The following is an 18983-nucleotide window of genomic DNA, read 5'->3' as shown; positions in this document are numbered from 1 at the left end:
GAAAAATCTTTAATTCTTCTATGAAAGCAATCAGTCATGAAACCTGGTGAGCGCTGTTCTTCTAGCTGTTTTCAGATAATCATTAATTGGACAGTAAGTCAATCTCATCCATTATGTAGCCCCACCCGGGGAACACTCGCAGCAGAATAATGGGGAAATCGTTGGAGGCAGGCAGGAGGCGTGCAAGAACGTTAGGAAGGTTACATTTAAAATGTAACGTTGGGTTGCTGGGTAATTAATGGAGGTGAGGCTGAGGAAGTCTCTAGGCCCGATTAACGAGTGGACGACATGCAGAGTGAGAGAACAGGCCGATCAGGGGGAAAAAAAAGATCAGGGAGTCGATTTGCAGGTTATCAAGGGGAGGGGCCGGGGCAAACAGAGACAAAGACAACAGAGACAAAGGACAGACGGGTGTCTGAATTTCACAGAGGAGTCGTGACTTGTGAGAAACTATAAGTTAAAGAAAATTGGAGGCAAGAAGTTGTAGTTAACAGAGGAACATGCAGGTCTTGATGCAGACCGATGACTGAGGGGATTGCCTGGCAAAGGATTGATAGCATTCTGCACCAAAGTCCAGTAAACAAACAGATATGAAATATTTATTTGCCAAATGCAGTAATTGGCATTGGAGGAAAAAATCTGCTCATTTTCTGAGTTTTTCCCTTCTAGATATTTGGGTGCAGTGGTCAACGCTGCTTGTAGTGCTCAGCCCTGTGTGTGTTTGTGTGTGTGTGTGTGTGTGTGTGTGTGTGTGTGAGGCAGCTTGATTGGGAGATTTCACATCCTAGCCTCATTTATCAGGAACTAGGTTTGCTAAAAATATCTTAGAGAGAAAAAGGCCAGCCATATTTTAGTTTCTAGTGTGTAGTTCAAAATAAACATAGCTGGAATTCTGTGGACTGACACACATAGCAGTCGGAAGATATGTTACAGACCGTTTCCTTGAGGCTGGGAGAAATTCCTATTTTAGAAGACAATCCTCCAGACTGTTTTCCCGAGAAATATTTTCCAGCAGTCTCTCTGTCTCTATCTTGTACGAGCCATACAGTACTGCAGCATTTGCAGCGTGCATAAAATCATATGTTGCTTACCTGAAACCATGGTGGTTACCATGGGGACAGAAATATGATTAACAGGCCATTTATTTGTTTGTCCAACACAAACTTCTTTGGGGTCTGCTCTGTCTGAATTCATGATTAGCCACCGTTCAGAGAAACACACCAGGATGAGAGCACATCACACATACTCACCTTTCTTTACTCTCGTTTTTTTACTTTGCTAACACTCATTTGATCCCCAAAGACTCTTACTCTGTCTCATTGATCCTCATCTCTCTCTGTCCTTTAGTCTTTATTCATCAGCCACTCTTACATTCTCCTCTCTCTCTCTTGTTTCCTCCCTCCCTCCCTCCCTCCCTCTCTCCCTCCCTCACCTCCCTCTCTCCCTCCCTCACCAGCCTCTCCAACATCTGCCTGACAACAAGGCAGTCTTTTTTTTTTTTTTTTTTTAAATAAGACCTATAGCAACACTGGTGATCGTAGCAGCGGTGGGGGAATTAATGTGTGTGTGTGTGTGTGTGTGTGTGTGTGTGTGTGTGTGTGTGTGTGTGTGTGTGTGTGTGTGTGTGTGTGTGTGTGTGCATTTGTATGTGAATGTGTGAGTGCGTGAGGGACGTGAAGGAGAGGTGCGTAACAGAAAGAAGACACCACCCTGTCTGTCGCTTACGCAAATCAGTGATTGTGGATGATGAGCTGTCATGACAGGAGACAGAGCAGGGTCAGTTGGTGGACAACTGCGCTGGTGGCCTTTAGTCTGGTGGCCGGTCCACCACAAATCAAATCCTTTATGTATGCAGACGGCGAGACTGGTAAACAGACATTTTGTAAATGTTTTTTTTTTTCTTTCATAATAACTGATAGATCGATACAACATACCATGAAATTAGATTTCATCGGGTGTAGGGTATAAGGCAGACTCAAATGGAGATCTTAAGTTATTGCACAGTGCTTTAAGAGTCAAAATTTAATTCTGTAAAAAAAAGAAATGCTGCCTTATAAATTGCATATGCACCCACCTTGTGTGTCCGTGTGTCTCTGTCAGTCTGTATGTGTGCATGTGTGTGTGTGTGTGTGTGTGAGAGTTATTTTGTGTGGGCTGCTGATTATGCTGATTGTGTCAGCTACAGCCTCCCTTGGGGGTAACCAGACTCATATTTCCCAGGAGCCTCATTGAGCTCCCACATTCAGGCTGAGGTAATGGCTTTCCCAACTGTTCACGCAGGTGCTGCCCCCTTCTGTTTTCTATAGGAAAGAACATCAACGCAGCTGATTTGAATAATGGATAAAGTTGGTATGATTGATGAGTCTGTAAACGCTGCTTACGTTCTCTTCTGCTTATCAATCAACAGTAATGGCCAAACCTGTCATTAAGATTGGTTAGCTCTGTCTGGTAAAGTGATTGTCAAGTTCTGAAATGACTGCACAGATTGATTACTTCATCAAATGTGAAGTAAAGTGAACAGTAACTTCATAATGTGTGAGTGGGTCTGGTGTTTGTGTGCTTTTCTGTACACATTTACTCTGCATTTCATGTTTATGATCATATCTGCAATGTCATGTAAACACAATAAAAAATAAAGAGTTGGAATGCGTGTTTGTGCTTCAGGTATGTCGGGAATACCAGCGGGGCAACTGTACACGTGGGGAGAACGACTGTCGCTTCGCCCATCCTTCAGATAGCACTATGATTGACACCAACGACAACACAGTCACTGTGTGTATGGACTACATAAAGGGCCGCTGCTCGAGGGAGAAGTGCAAGTACTTTCACCCTCCGGCTCACCTGCAGGCCAAGATCAAAGCCGCCCAACACCAAGTCAACCAGGCCGCGGCTGCTGCAGCCATGGTAGGTATCTGTCCACAGATTACACCACCAAGAGGGACGCAAGCAGAGGGACATCTAGAGCATCATGGCCTCCTGAGCCCAGCGCGGCCGGAGGAATTATTGTCATTAAAACAAATGTAACACAGAGTAGCTATTCCAAAAATCAAGGACAAGCCAGTCTTTTATGTTATGTGATGACCTAAAACAAATCAGATCCTATAATGTCCATGTGGGCCAGATAAACATGAGAGGGGTAATTCTGGCTGGGTTTCGGGTACATACACTGAACTACAAACACTGATTCAGTCAACATCTTTCCACCTGTGCACACACACATATACTTCAGCCTCCACTGCTCCTGCTCTTCAGCTCTGACTCAATGTGCACTAAGAACATCCAGAGTCGATGTGTGCTTTATTAGCAGCAGGCTGTAGTGATCATGCTAGTATGTACGTGACTGAGCCTTCTGCTCCCCTCCTCCTGCTGCCCCTTGTTTTTGCTGCTTTGTTAGTTGTACACTATACTTTGCTGCTGTTCAAGGTCAGTGGCTACGTTAAATTGTTAACTGCCGTTCATCCTGATCCTGTTTCTGCAATGCAGTGATTTTTTTTTCAATAAAAGGACACAATAAGGTTTTGCTGAGCCAAGTATAATAGATGGCATTATGCGGCAGGTAATCCAGAAAGGAGGGTAAGCTTGATTTCAGTCAACCCCTTCACCTTTACATTATTCAATATAGTCATAATTTGATCAGGTCTGCCTCCACATTTGAACATTACCAATACTTTTAAACCTTTCTTTTTTATGATGTTAATTCTTTTAGTCTTAATTATCTTAATGACATTTAAAATGAGAATTAGTGGTGGAAAAGCTCATTTGACAGTGTGGTCACAGCCTCGGATAAAATTATCGGAAGTAGTTTAAAAAAAACTTTATGAGCACACATAAATCGTAGAATAACACGATTCTAGTATATTTAAAAGCACACACATTAGATGGATTAAATTGAGCTAACATGATCAATGTTAAACACCTCACTGATTTGTTATCTGCCTCTTTTAACCCCTCCCCTATTTGTATAGCACAGATTCAAAGTGCTTACACAAAGGATATGAAATACATCAATAAAATTATATGGCAAACTGTAAAGCCCGATAGATGAGATACAGTGAATATAATAAAACAGCATAATATACAGCACAAAATATAAAACCATTGCAAACTGTGCTGAGTAAAGCTGTGTTTTATTTGATATCTGTATAAAAGCACTGCTCACATCTAGACATTTTCTGCTGAACTACTTAATGTTTGTTCTCTTGTACATATTGGCAGGCCAAACTTAAGTTATAAATGATTAATACAGTTTTGGAACATATTATTGAAGCACTAAATAAAGAAATAATGCTTTCGAATACACCAGTTTGCTCTTTAGGTTGTTCATGGTTGGTATCTATTTAAATTGTTCCAATTTAACAACATTAATCTGTAATTAACACTTAAGGACATTGTATCTATGTGTGAAACATAATGTGAATGTTTGAATCTGTTCAGATAGCCAGGTCATAGCAGACTGTAACCCAGTGTCTAGAGCAGGAGTGAGGTTTATATTACAGGGTAGCTTTATTTCTAAACAGTGATATAAAACAATTTCCTTCCATTTGAATTCAATTAATCTGCTTAATCCTCCTTTCTGGACCAGAACACCATTTAACTCAAAGTTGTAGCGCAAGAAACAGAATTTGCAATTTACAATAAATTATGTGAAGGGCCAAACTTCTTTTCAGTAACCCTACAGCCATTAATGTGCATGCCCTAGTCTTGTTATTGTTGTATATTGCATTTCAATGATTTGTTTTTTTATTTGTTTGTTTGTTTGTTTTTTTGTTTGTTTTTTCTCACCAACCCACACTGCACTGCTGCCCCCATGATGCACCTCCGCTTGCTGGTTTATGTTAATGCGCTTGAACCCCATTGGCCCATTGCCATCATGTGCTCGCTGCCTGCTAATTAAGACTCAGTCGGCTGTCAAATCACTGAAGCGACCCCTCGACGCAACTTTTGACCTGGTACTTTGACCTTTCACCTTTTAGCTTGGCATGTAGCTGTGAATTAGTAGATATGCTCTTGTAGTTCTCAAGTACAGTAGATACTTAATAATGTGAATAAAGGAAACACTGCGGGGTGATGAACTGATCACAGCCGTAAGTTGTGCAACAATAAAAATAAAAATAAATCATTTTGAATATTAATTTTAAGCATCAGTGACCAGGACTTGAATAGGAAACCCTCCACAATTTCCGCTGTCAATGGTCAGTTCATCACCTCCAGTGGATATCAAAAGCAATTAATTGGTGGCATGACGATATAGTATTTTAGAGTCTTTAAAGTATCTTTGCATGATTTTGTCACTTCCCATAATGCATGTGTGATTGTTTAAGAGGTGTCATGAGAGTCTTAACATGGCTTATAGTGTACTATTATCATGGAGTTGGCAGTGCAGCTTTCCCTAACTACATCATTTCTGTTGACGGTCCAACAATCAATACAATAACTTTTATCAAATCTGTCATTATAGCTCTGTTGTAGTTATGACTTAGCCAGCGAAATGATATTTTGTACTGTATGTAAAATCATGAGGTTGATAACTTTGTGCTGAGGATTGTGTTTTGTTGTCGCTAGCGAAAAAGATGTCACAGTTTTGTCAGCTAGCACCACAGTCCTGTCTTGCTCTGACAGAGGTAGTGTAGTCCACTGCTTGCTTGCCAATGTTTTTAATTAATAGCTGTTTGAAAGAGCAACTTTATCCTCTAATGAAATTCTTTCTTCTCTCTGTCCTGAATGTCACTGCTATCATCCTTTTTCCCTCACTTCCCACCCCTTTATTTTGATGTTGTCCCCTCATCAGGGGCTCCCTCCCGTCTTGCCTCCTTTACCAAAGAGACCTGCACTTGAAAAAGCCAACGGTGCCACCACGATGTTCAATGCTGGCGTATTCCAGTACCAACAGGCCCTGGCCAACATGCAGTTTCAGCAGCAGGCTGCCTTCATACCATCAGGTAAGGCCTGACCTTTCCTTAACCCATCATGATTTGTCATCAGATCACATGTAGTTTCTCATTAAACTTATCAATTATGTTTTTGGATCAGCTGTGAATGGCTGGATGACTGTGTGAGTTCATTGTTGCTGACATAATGGAAACTCATGCATGGACTTAATCGCACATGTGTGGACAGCATGGTCGTCAGGCTTGTTTTTTTTTTTAGGACACTGTGACAACTTAACTCTGTTGAAAGCATTGACTCAAACACACCATAAACAAGAACGTATTTGCTTTTACATATACAAGGGTTTTTCAGGACCCAAATACTGACACGAGTCGCAAAATGTTCAAAGAACAAAAGAAACTTTAATGATTTACGGAGAGAGAGCAAACACAAAAACAGCTAAAAGAGACTGGAATGTCCCAGGTCGAACTCGAGTCCAAAAGAGAGATGCAGAAAAGACAAAGAATAACCCAACAGAAAACCAGCAGGGACATAGGGAATGAACTCAGAGAGTTCAAACTCAACAGCAAAAACCACTAATTTACACAGAAAACTAAATCAGAGCTACGAACGCAGCCGGATTACAGGAAACTGGTACAGAAGACCCAACAATGATTAAGGGGAAAACACAGAGGCTGAATACACCAGGGAGATATGACACACAGGTGAGACACATCAGGTAATCACAAGTGGGAGCCCACAGAAAGAAACACAAGACATTTACAAAATGAAACAGAAACATTAGCTGAAACTGAGTGAACACAAACTACTATATATAATTTCACCTTTCTTCTCCTGCCTCATTTCTTATGATCTGTTTTGGCTTCTTACTCCAAACCTATCCCAAAAACATTGCAAAGGGGCTCCCTTTATGTTTAGTCAGTCATAACAAGTGTCTGCAGAGCTTCCTGTCTAACGCTGCATCCAGTTGAGAAAGACAGGGCGTCCTGACAGGCAAACCCACAGCAAAGCATTGTGGACCTTTTTTTTTTTTATTGTGAGCACAGAGTAAAAACATGAACCAGAAGATCGATTAACATTTTCATCTACTCTTCTTCCCTTCTCTTCTGGATTTTGGCATCTGGACAGTGGAATGACACAGTTTAGAGAGGTTTTATTGAGTGAAGTAAAGCTGTAAAATGTGGGAACAAATCAGGACGTTTAAAAAGTGAGAGAACCTGTAATATACAGCATATACAACACACACACATGCACACACACACACACACAGACAGTTTATTTGAACCACTCTCCTCTGGCCGCTGCGTAGTCATCTTACACTGTGTCCCATATTCTCATCTGACAGCCTAAGAATAGCCTGCCATCGATTCCCGTCTGTGAGAGATTCGGATACTCAGATCCTCATATGTCCCACGCTATTGGACTGTCAGGTCACTGCAACACCACACTTTGAGGATTTTGAAAGGAGGTCACTGAGAACTACCAGTGTGCAAACAGCTGCTGACAGGAAAATGGGACCACTGGTAGCGTTTAATTTGCCCCTCCATTTAATGGAGCAGTCAAACAGTAAACTGGGGCTGGACATGCAGATTATGATGTCTCTCCCCACTCAAAGCTCTCATGCATATGCCTCCTTTGCCGTGCTGTATGTGTGGTGACAGTGACTGTGATATGTGTAACGCAATGATTAATTTCTGTATTTATCTGTATTCAATTTTGTTACATTTTCCAAGGTTTAACATAATCAGAGCACTGTTTGATCCATAATTGTTTGACTTTATAACACTTGTAATGGGTTTTCTTGATTTTCTTCTCCTCCCTATTCACTCCACTCCCTGTTGCAATGCATGATGGGCAGGCTCGATATTGTGCATGACACCTGCAACAAGTGTTGGTAGGTGCCAGCTTTCCTTACTGATGATCTCTGAGCCCATTATTAGTCACTCACGTTTCATTCAGCTCACCACATAATGTGACCACATTCTCCATTTTGTGAATTCCTACTTTGACATTACCCCAAAATGGCACATGCAATCTCTTTTCAGTATAATTGACAGGATGGATGAATTAAAGTATCAAATGCAAATTTTGATTTTGAACTCAATTGTGTGATTTCAATTGGGAGCTATGTGTTTTATTATACTCTGCAGTACATCTTTGTGGTATGGAATGTACCTCTTCTTGCTCTGCCACAGATCTGTCTGTCACCTAATGCTTGTTGCAGTTCAAACCCCCCTGACCCCTGCTTCATTATCCTTCCATCCTAAGCTCTCTAACCTTTGGAGCACCTCATTATACTATCTGGCTATGAGTGGCGTATAAACATGAGGAGTTATTATTTAGTAGTGTAAGCAGGGGTAGAAGCATAGACGGATTATCATGACCACGGGCCCTGGACACAAACTCGCCACGGGCCCCTGTCTACACATGCAAACAGTGTGCGCGCAAAGACGCTCTTCCCATTACGCATATAACAACACCGGGCAACACACAACAACACAAAATTACTGTCATTTTAGGTCTTTTTGCGCGGGGGTTGGGGGGGTTGTGCTCCCCTGAACCGGGCTCTACTACAAACACTGGTGCGCATCATGCCACGTAGCAATGGGATTGGATTATTATTAAGAGCCTATTGCACAACTGAAAAACAGAAAATATTGTAGCGACGCCGCAGTTAACGTTCTTGTTATGTTTAAGTTCTGTGATTTCTGACTGACTGTGAATGTGTACGGTACAGTACGGGCAGGTAGGGTATGGTTGGATGAGGGGCCGGGGTGAGTGTGAGGAGGACAGAGTCCTGTGTGTGTGTGTAGGTGAGTTAGTGAGGAGGAGCAGATGACGAAGTGAGAGCTGTCAGATAAATTTGTGTTATGTTGTTATAGTTACGTCGGATCGGACACGACAATGTCAATAAAAACGTGAGTTTACCATAGACGTCGGACGTGAAATAGCGGCGCAGTGGAGCCTTTCTGCGCCGTTAACAGATTGTGCCAGATGCGCCAGAGCGCGCACCTCTGTGCCAGGCTCGCGCTCTGCAGCGGTTTCTGTTTATTCATTTAACAGAGCGCGAGAGAGATTAACACACAGGCTACACACACACATAACCAGGGGGTCGTACTGCACTCGGATGCCGAGTAACCTACTCGAGTACTTGGATATCGGCTACAGCCTATAGAAACTACTCACCAAAACCACCGGCTTTTTCCTGGAAAAGTCCTTGATAAGGTAGTCCAACTCTCGGATCAGTCTGTCCTCTACGGCCACTTACATAGCGCAGTTTCAGCCGTTTCAACCGTTTCAGCTTTTTCTTTCCTTTGTTTTCGTCTAGCAGCAACAGCTGATCCACTGAGCGCCCGCGTCTCCATTTTAAAAACGCACTGTACATTTGACCCCAGCGCACGTAGGCTACGTCATTGTGTCATATAATTTCTAAAGCATTCAATTGATTTTATAATCATACTACATTTTCAAAACCACATTCATTCCAATATATATATTTATTTTTTTTGTACAAAAAAAAAAAAAAAAAACTCTGAAGGCCAAGGGCCCCTATTGGATCTGGGGCCCTGGGCACACGCCCACTTTGCCCATGCGGTAATCCGTCTATGGGTAGAAGTTTCATTTTTTAATTATTTTAAAGTTGAGTATTCTTGCAATTTTTTATGGAGGTACAGCCATATGCAATTATATTTTACTTTTCAATTTGTCTGGTAGTTTTCCTGTTCATTTCACTCATGTTTCTCCCTGCCACAATCCCCTCACTCAAATTTCAATGTTACAAAGGTCACAAAAAATTCAAACAACTCATTTTTTCATGTTTAGAAGCGTTCCATAGACAGATGTAAAAGTGAAGTGCTAACATAAAAAAAAAACTTTTAATCTGCTCTGGTTCAACTGCCTGTGTGATCTTTCCCTCCAAGTACCCATGATGCACGGTGCTACTCAAGCCACTGTGTCTGCAGCCACCACATCTGCCACAAGTGTTCCCTTTGCAACCGCAACAGCCAATCAGGTTTGCTCCTCTCCTGTCTCCTCTCACTCTCTTTGCCATCTATCAGATCTGACTTCTGAGCATCTGTTCATTTGAATTCATTAGTTTTTTCTTGTTTTATTTTCTTTTTAATCTTCAGTGTGCCTCTTAATGAAAAATGCATGAGGCTCATCTCTGATCTGGGCAAACTATTCAGAGCACCCAATACTGTGATTATTTAGATAATTACTATGCTTATCTTTATTATCAATTTAGGTTGAAGTGGTGTTTGTCCTCATTTCAACTGATGTCTCTGTCTCCCTCCCTTGTCCCTCTTATCGCTGTCTGCCTTTTCCTTCTCTCTTTCCCCCCTCTCAATCAGATTCCAATAATATCTGCAGAACATCTGACTAGTCACAAGTATGTGACCCAGATGTAGGAGACTCAATCAGAACAGTATGTACTGCACCTCTTTTCAACATCTCACACACTGCACTCAGACCAGTACTGTCACGGCTACTTTCCCCCAAAACAGCTATGATACTGTTACATGAAGGAGCAGCATGTTTTACAGCTGGCATAGTTGTTTGTTTGGGCCGTCACTGTTTTTTTTGTAAACAACTCTACTATCCATTTTATTAATGTAATAGAGCAAAATTTTATGTCTTTTTTATTTCCTTGATGACAGTTAAATGAGACCACTCTCCTGTCTGTAGGTAAATATGAAGCTGCCGCCAGTAGCTTAGCAAAGCATTAAAGACTAGAAACAGAACAAAAGTGGTGGCGTGGTTCGCTCCTTAAATCTGCCTGCAGCTTTACAGCTTATTCATTAGTACATATCATTACATGTTTTTTTCTATACAAGGACCTGACTGTAAAAAAAACAAAAACATTTTTGTTTTATCTGTATCTCACAGTAACTACAAGACTCCAGAAACAGTAAATGCACACATTTCCCCAAAACATCTATCAAACTATTCTTTTGAGTGAGAGGCTCGAGCTCAGAATTCAAAGCCACCAGACAGCCATTTATTTTCTGGTTGCTCAATGTACAGTAACTTGGTCTCTGAAGTTTTTGGGGTCACGCACTGCCAGTGGTGAATCTGACCTCTTTGCTCCCCTAATTCCCTCCTGATGTGGCTGATGTTGCTTCATGTTCAGTGTGCGACTTGGCAAGTGCGAAATGGATAAAGAGTTGATTGCAGAAGTAAATGACTCATAAACGGTTGAAATCCAGCACAGGAATGTATTTATGTTTTTTAATGGCAGTGTTCAGTGCCAACACAGGAAGTAATGAGCCCTGAGTTTTCCTCCAGACATGCAATTAACCCCATGTTTGCCTCTTTACTAACTGTAACCATGACCTTTCCCTAACTGTAACCAAGGTTGTCCAAGTTGTCCAATTAATCACAGTAACCATACATATCATAGTATAGGGCATATTATAGAAAACAAGCATTTGAAAAAAGGGTAACACTTTATTTTAAGGGGTCCTTGTTCCTGTGTATCTACCTAATTAATTACAGTGTAATTACCTATGTAACCGTATGTAATAACATGTACTTACATTGTAAATACATAGTGTTTTTTGGTGTACTTACAGGTCCTTGTTACACTTGTAATAAGAAATGCCAAAGTGGCCTCTCTCTTTGCACAAGCATTACATACGGTTACATAGGTAATTACACTGTAATTAATTAGGTAGATACACAGGAACAAGGACCCCTTAAAATAAAGTGTTACCGAAAAAAGTTAGCAGTGGACATAAAAGACAAACGGTAATTTTGGTTTTTGCAGAATTCTCCAGTATTGATGTTTGAAGGGTGGAAGCTCTAGTCTCTGATGTGAAATAAAGGCTCAGATTTCAAGACAATAAGAAACTCAGGAGGCTCAGCTCAGCTCAGCTCTTTTGTTTTACAATTTGTCCTCACTTTGTGACTCACAGGTAATTTGTTGTGTCTCGTCAACTTATTTCCAGGTGGAATTGGTGTGTGGTGCATGTCGAGTCCAAGATTACCGGTCACCCATCATGCCTGTAACATCAAGAGCAAAATGGAGAGCCAAATCTCACCTGGTTTGGAATAAATCTGCATGTTAACATAGGAGGCACAGTTTGTTAGGATTGTTTTCATGTGTACTTCATGCACACTATTACACAACAACAGAAAAGAACATCATTTGCATTACAGACTGCCTTTCGCTCTGTAGAGGCAACTTACCTTTATTCACCGGACACACTTTGAATGTTAAAATGAGGTTAACGCGTGGAGCGGTCGTTAAAAAAAAAAAAAGAAATCGACTGCTGGATTGGTACGTCCATTGACCAAGAATCATGACTTATGTTGTTTCTTTGTTCATTGATTGTTGGTCTTTGACTTAAATGTGTTCATTTGTTTACACAAAGGCGCACCTTGTATTTCAGTTTGAGGTAAAAGAAACGAATAATCTGACTGAATCACATATGCATGCACAACGATTTTCTTTACGATTTTCTTTTGTTAAACCAGTGATAAGGGAAATTACATGGGTGCACTCAGAGGCAAAATAGCAACTGAATGTCTGTGAGGTGTCTTTCAAACCTTTGTAGCCTACCTTTCTATCTCTTAAGCACATGTCTTTAACCTTGCAGGCATCCCTGTAAAGTGCCATACATCTCAAAAATACATGGATGGTATTCAAGCAGTGTTACAAAGTATTAAACTCAACACTTCCCTTTAATACGTCTCTATTTTCTCCCTCGGACAGCATGTAGTGTCCAATGTCGTGACCTTTCATTACCTGTGATTCCAACTAGCACCACTGCTGATTAGATGACCCTCCCCAGACTGTCTGCTTTTCTCAAATCTTCTACTGAATGACTAGATTTTTAATTTTTCTTTTCTTAGATCTTATCGTTGATGCCAGTTGTTTAGACAGGAAATGACTGGATCTGTGCGGACACAGATCTCTCCATGTTCATTAAGTCTATTGACTCTAAAAGTCAGATGAGTTGTTTGTTTGTAGGGGGTCTCGGCCTGCGCGACAGACCAAAGACTCTCCCAATGATGGAGATAGCTTTCAAACAACAGGGTGGTCAGTTGGTATCCAAACTGCTGTGATACAGAAGTCAAAACCTTTAGGGCAACTGGTGACGGGCATGTGATTTGTATGACCTGACTTGTTTTTCATTTCTATTGGTTACACATATTTTAAGGCAGGTTGTAAAAGTATATTTAGTGTAGTGTATATATATAGTCTGACATGTTTAAGAATATTTGTTAAATACGTCTACCTGAGAAGAACTGTTTTCAGATAGTCAGCCAAAGTCTTTTTGTGTCACTGTTACTAGATATTGTGGGTAGACTAGTGGGGCGAGCCCAATGAAGGATCGGGTTGTTTAGAGTAGATCTCTAGAACTCTTTGTTTTTGTTGTGTTCTGGGTGTTCTTCAGGCATATATTTAATTGGTGGATAGTACAGGGAAAGTGGCAAGAATATAAACGATTGTATTACTCATCCAAAGCCTTAGAATGTACCATCGGGTCAGCACAATGCAACATGCCATTTTGAACCATCCAGATGCCTAATCCACGCCATATTAATTAACATACACACAGAGCACTATGTAATTGTCACTTTTTTTGTCAGTGTTTTCTTAACTTTCTTGTAGTTTTTCTTTAGACAAGGAGTGTTTTCCTTTATTTTGTTTGGATGATATTTTGATATTAGTTCAGATTTTTAATTTTGCTTATTATATTTATCTTTCTTATAATGAATATAAGGTAAAAAAAAAAAAAAGTGTGTTTGTGTGTTCCTCATGCACAGTTTCCTGAAATTCCATGTAATGTTGATTTTAGTATGATTATGATTGTAAACTCAATATTTTCTACGTCATGCATATTGTTGAACTGTATGCATATTGTTCATTTCTCTAGTCTTTTTGTGTTCTTTGAACAAAGATGTTTTATATGAGTATCTAACAGTGATGAAACAATAGAACAGAGAGGCTGAGTTGTCACTGTGGCAACCGTTGCCGATAACCGAGTAATATTTTAATGATTGTAAGGTTTGTAACTAGTCATATAAGAAAAAAAAAGACTATTATAAAAAATCTAGTTCTTAGATGTTTAGAGTAAAGATGTTATTTTCTACTGTATCCATTTCAAATAGTAACTATTGTTTTAATATTTTTACTCTCCCTGGAAATTGGGCCATGTTGGAAAACAAGCTGCATATTTGATCACTTTTTCAGGGGCGTTGCTGGTGGGGTCAGGTGAACGTGGTGAGTAGGGAACTGAGTCTGCACACTCATCTCTTCCTCAGCCAACTGCAAACAACAAGGGTGGGGTGGGGAATCTTGAGGCGATAAAGGTGATAAAGGTTGACTTTTTTGCACTTCTGTACATAGTCAAAAAAGAGAGAATCATGTATATTGAGATCTTATTTTGAATAAAAAAAATTATGTCTATAATGACAAGGAATTTTGCTAGGATAACAAAAAAAAAATCTTATGAAAGGCTGAACAAAATTGCTTGCATCAAAAGGGCACTGAGTTCTCACTCTCCTACCCGTTTCAGAAATGGCCAAGTGTTGCTCTTCTTTTTTGTCAGCAGCTTGTAGTTTGCCAGGTAACCTTCCGGAGGAGGCGTCCACTAGCCTCCAGCGTGAGGGCCTGACTGGGTTTGTCTGGTCCCCTAACCTGCCTGTACCGACAGGTCTGTGTGTCATGGCCACGCCCTCCCAGGCCCAACCAATCACAACTCGTCCTGTCTCTTTACTTTACTCAGAGAAGAATGCATGTTAAAGGAAATACATATACCGTTTAAAAAAATCATGACACAGTAATACTGAATAAGAAAACATGTTACACAGAAAGATGTATTTACAGTATACAATATTCTATCAATGTAATGGAATAAAAAATATATAAAAATACAAAAATAGAATAGTGGTTTATTTAAAAAAAAGATTCCTGAAAATATACTCACTAAAGTTTCACCACTTGGAGAGTCAAAATACATGCAACACAGACACCATAGTTATAAGTATGTTCTTTATGTTAATGTAAGCTGTGCTTCTAGTAGATGAAACTGACCAAACAGGAATGTAGTTCAACATCAGGCAGAATTCAAGAATAATTTCAGATTGAAATAATTTTTAGCAGTTTGGTCATAAACTCGTTAGTTTGAAATTTTGTCCTGATCATCTTTGTCATCTCTCATCTTCTAAAAGCACGCATGCTTACGTTTATGATATAATGTAAACTGAACTTTTTTTTCGTTTGTTGTTTGTTTTCTCTGCTTGTAGTGCTAATATGATGTATTCTGTCTTCTGCTGCAGTTTGTTTCTGCTTGTTTTACTGTTCCAGGCCCCCTGAAAGGATGTGTCATGTTTGCATACCAGCCACTGGTAGAGAAAACCACTGATTGCCACAGTCTAAAGCCATAAAATACAATCTCATCAAAATGAAATGTGTGTGAAGAAACCAGAAATGATACAGAGGTGGGAAATGGTGCCCTCCGAACCTGGTTTGAATGAGTTTGCTGGGGTTCTAATAACTACATCATATAATAATCAAAGCCATGAATGTAATTGATGGTGGTGGTGGTGTGCCATCTTTGATGGATAAGAAGTAAGAAGTAGGTTCCTGACACATTTTTTCACGCGGCCTGTATTGCTATATTGATTCTTGCTGTTATGAATAAAAAACATAATAAAAATTTACAAATGAACTGAAGTGGAATTTCCTGAAGATACATTATTTCATCTACAGAGAGACTGTAGCTAAAGGTTATATAAGCATTTTAAGGACTAGTTTAAAGCAGAAGTAAGCGGAATATTTGTGTTATAAGTATAGTATAGTTATATCTTCCGACGGGAATCACTTATATAGAGTGTTTGGTCTGAAACACGGGTCTTTCAGTCACTCTGCTCTGCTGTAAGCCAAGGAGAAAACTTTTCTTGTATTCTACAACCTTTATCCAATGAGGAGAGAGAACGGCATAAAGGGGCGGTCCTCTCTGTGTGTGCAGCCACGGGATGCGCGTGAATGTGGTGACGTAGGGACGAGGGCGGGGACTGCTAACTCCATCGGCTGACAAGAAGTTAGCCAAAACGACCGGATCGCTTACTTCTGCTTTAACACTTAATGACTAGCAGACACTTCCATGAGTCACTGCAACTTGTTTATAAACAGAGAGCCAACAGCCAGTGATGGAAGAAGTTCTCCATTGCATAAGTAAATCCATCAATATAATAGTGTAAAAATATTCTATTTTTCTATTACAAGTAAAAGGCCATAAAATCAAAGTATGTGGCTGAACAATTTGTCTTTTCCTCTTATATATTACTGAATGACACAATACATGACTGATGCAAAAATGTTGCTTTCCTAAGAAATAAAAGAGGTAAAAAAGAAATAAAATGACCATCTTCATTGAATCACTTATTATAGTACTACTTCCGATGCCTCCTGAAACCTTTAGTCCTGTCTTATCAGCAGCACCTAATGGTCTTCCTTGATTCTTCATGAGTTAAGATAGAAACTGTAAATTATATTCTTGAGTATTCATCCAAATTGACGTTATTTGATTTCTTTGATTGCTGTTAACAGTGTTCCTGCAATCTCAATCAAAACACTTTTGTTTACTGTCTTGAAACCCAAACACTATGCGTTTGGAAAAATTGAGATAAATATCCTCATTTATATGTAAGAAGCAATAACAATCAGACCAAAATATTACAGATGTATTTCCACTGCAGTCACTCACTCCACATCTGGTGATGTGTCAGTGTGACTGACCCACTGAAGCTTCTAATTGAGAGCAATGATTTTAATTGAGATACATTTCTTTGAGGAACATATGTCGCTATATTACTAAAACCTTTTTTAATTTAGATGCAGCTCTTCAAGAAGCACTTTCAGTCCATGGGCTGCAGAATATTTTGTTGTTGTTGTTGTTTATGTTTAGGTCCTCAATTCACCATCATTGTTTCAGCATTATGATGATAAGAAACGAACCAGAGTACATCTACTGCCCCGCCCCCCTCACTGACACAGGTGTTTCCAGTTAATGTGGCTGATTAGACCTCAGTGGGTGAAGTGTCGTCTCTGCACAGCCGCAGTTGTCAAGACGACTAATCAGCCTAAATAATTGAAAACACCTGCACCTGTTTGCAGGGGCTTTATAGGTAAGTGCTGTGTCTCACATGCTCTTTATTTATGTGTGTTCACACTGACAAGTACAGCAACATGCAGTGCACTACAAGTTCCCAGTATGGGTGCATCAGAATGGATAATAAATTGAGTATAAAAAAAATGAACACACTTACCCTCAATGGATGCCATCTTAGCGGATGCACAAGAATGCTTTTTGAAGTCACGCTAGCAAAGCAGTCGACAGCTGCTGTGCCACCTGTTCTGATCTTTATTTCAGGTGAGTCCACTAAGGCGATGTTTGTTTGATTTAGGACAACATTACTATTGAAATTCATGCATTAGACCGGTGAGTGTACTGACTCAAGTATCCACGTGTGACTCAGCATATGTTCCCTTAACAGCAACATAACCATGGTGCTTGTTCAAAGATGTAATGCACAGTGAAACCACCAGATAGCAGCATCTCTTTTTTAATTGAGTCTTGCATTGCATCTGCATTGAGTCACTAATAAGGACACATAAGCAACTCCTGAAACACTTGAATATATATTTGCATAAATGCAGTATGTTGATGGATCATTAGAGTATGAACTATTTTGATGTGCATTAACTTATTATAAAAGCGTTTGAATAATCCGAGAATATTGGTCTTGATGGTTTATTATTCTTGTGATCATGCCACAGTTGAATCAAATGGAGTAACAGCAGCACTTATCAGTGAAAACGAAGAAGGACAGATGGTTGGATGGAAATTATCTTCTGAAATTTGGATGCCGTGCGACACTGGAGGAATTGCCAGCACACTGATTGGGTTGTTGTGGAAATGTTGACCATGAAGGCAGCATTAATAGGAAGCTGCAGGCCATTTCCCTAATGCATTGTTTCCATACTCTCCAATTTCTATGTCAGATTATCTGTCTGGGGGATAAAAATCAATAAGTTAACGTGAATTGTAGAAAATTGTGGATGAATTTGTCCATAGTGTTTTTTTTTGTTTTGCTTCTTAACAATTAATCTAATTCTTTCTCTCTTACCTTCTAGTGAAACTATTGGCTTTCTTCTCTCCTTCACTGTGTCATCAGCTTCCTTTGCTTCCTCTTTCTTTCCCTCCGTTTATTTCCTTCACATCTCTTCCCCTCCCTGCTTCTGTCCTTCCTTCTCACATCTCGCTTTCCTGTCGTCCCCTCCCTTCATCTCCCTGTCCACAGGCGTTGGTAGCAGACTGTGTCATGTGGCGACTTAATGAAGCAGTGCTGATCCAATAATGGCAGCTTCTGTCGCCCACCTCGCAAAGTATGATGTACGACCTCATGTCTCCAACGCGTCATGAATCTCACTTACCACTGCCCCCTCAACAGGCATAGTTTTTCAATTAGGCTCCCTTTAAAACAACAAAGATGGCTGAATAATGTGTTGACGTGTGGGTGATTCTGGGTGTTTGACTATAAAACGATCTATCAACCAAGTTGTCATGTGGGAAAAATAGGGAATGAAAGAGTAGCGCTGCGAGCACTCGGCCGTAAGTGTCCATTAATACACAATAAATGCCAGTTAGTTAATTACCTCACAGGGGAGGGGAATATTGGGACATCCAATGGAAATTTCAACACTTCAATGTCTGCATTAGACAAAACAGTGTTGGTGGATGACTGTTCAATTAAAGGGTCAGATAAGCAATGGAATTTTTGATGGGTTTTTTTCTGACCCCATTATGGAGGCAATAATGAGGAAAAAAGAGGGAGGGACTGAAAGAGTGTGAAATGCAGTAATTGAAAGAAGAAAGGGGAAAAAAAGAGATGCTGAAATGAGGCAGAAGTGAGTCTTTGAATCACTGAGTGGTGGATGTGGCAGGAAGTGCAACAGTGAAATGTGAGTGCATAAAGCAATAATGATGATGTGTTTGTTTTAAGATCAGAGGTAAGCAACAGATGAGAGAAACCAGACATCATAAGAGGGTTTTATGTGTGAACAAAAAGCGGCGGACAGG

General features: G+C 40.1%; 1 protein-coding gene across 7 annotated transcripts in view; it reads left to right on the top strand.

The window, feature by feature from the left end:
* Positions 1-15574, top strand: part of LOC310995909 (muscleblind-like protein 1) — a 72917-nt gene extending 57343 nt beyond the window's left edge. For 2 of the 7 annotated variants that reach the window (XM_083985111.1, XM_083985110.1), the window contains exons 5-10: positions 2665-2904; positions 5789-5939; positions 7748-7783; positions 9810-9901; positions 10242-10315; positions 11838-15574. In XM_083985111.1, coding sequence (XP_083841237.1) covers positions 2665-2904; positions 5789-5939; positions 7748-7783; positions 9810-9901; positions 10242-10298 — 576 coding nt within the window. In that variant the 3' untranslated portion in view covers positions 10299-10315; positions 11838-15574. Of the gene's footprint in view, positions 1-2664; positions 2905-5788; positions 5940-7747; positions 7784-9809; positions 9902-10241; positions 10316-11804 lie in introns of all 7 variants that reach the window. The other 5 variants (XM_083985113.1, XM_083985112.1, XM_083985116.1 and 2 more) reach the window with 5 other exon arrangements.
* Positions 15575-18983: the final 3409 nt, after the last annotated feature.

Source organism: Trachurus trachurus, assembly GCF_905171665.1.
Source record: "Trachurus trachurus genome assembly, chromosome: 13".
NCBI lineage: Eukaryota > Metazoa > Chordata > Actinopteri > Carangiformes > Carangidae > Trachurus > Trachurus trachurus.
This window is presented reverse-complemented; position numbering and strand designations above follow the sequence as displayed.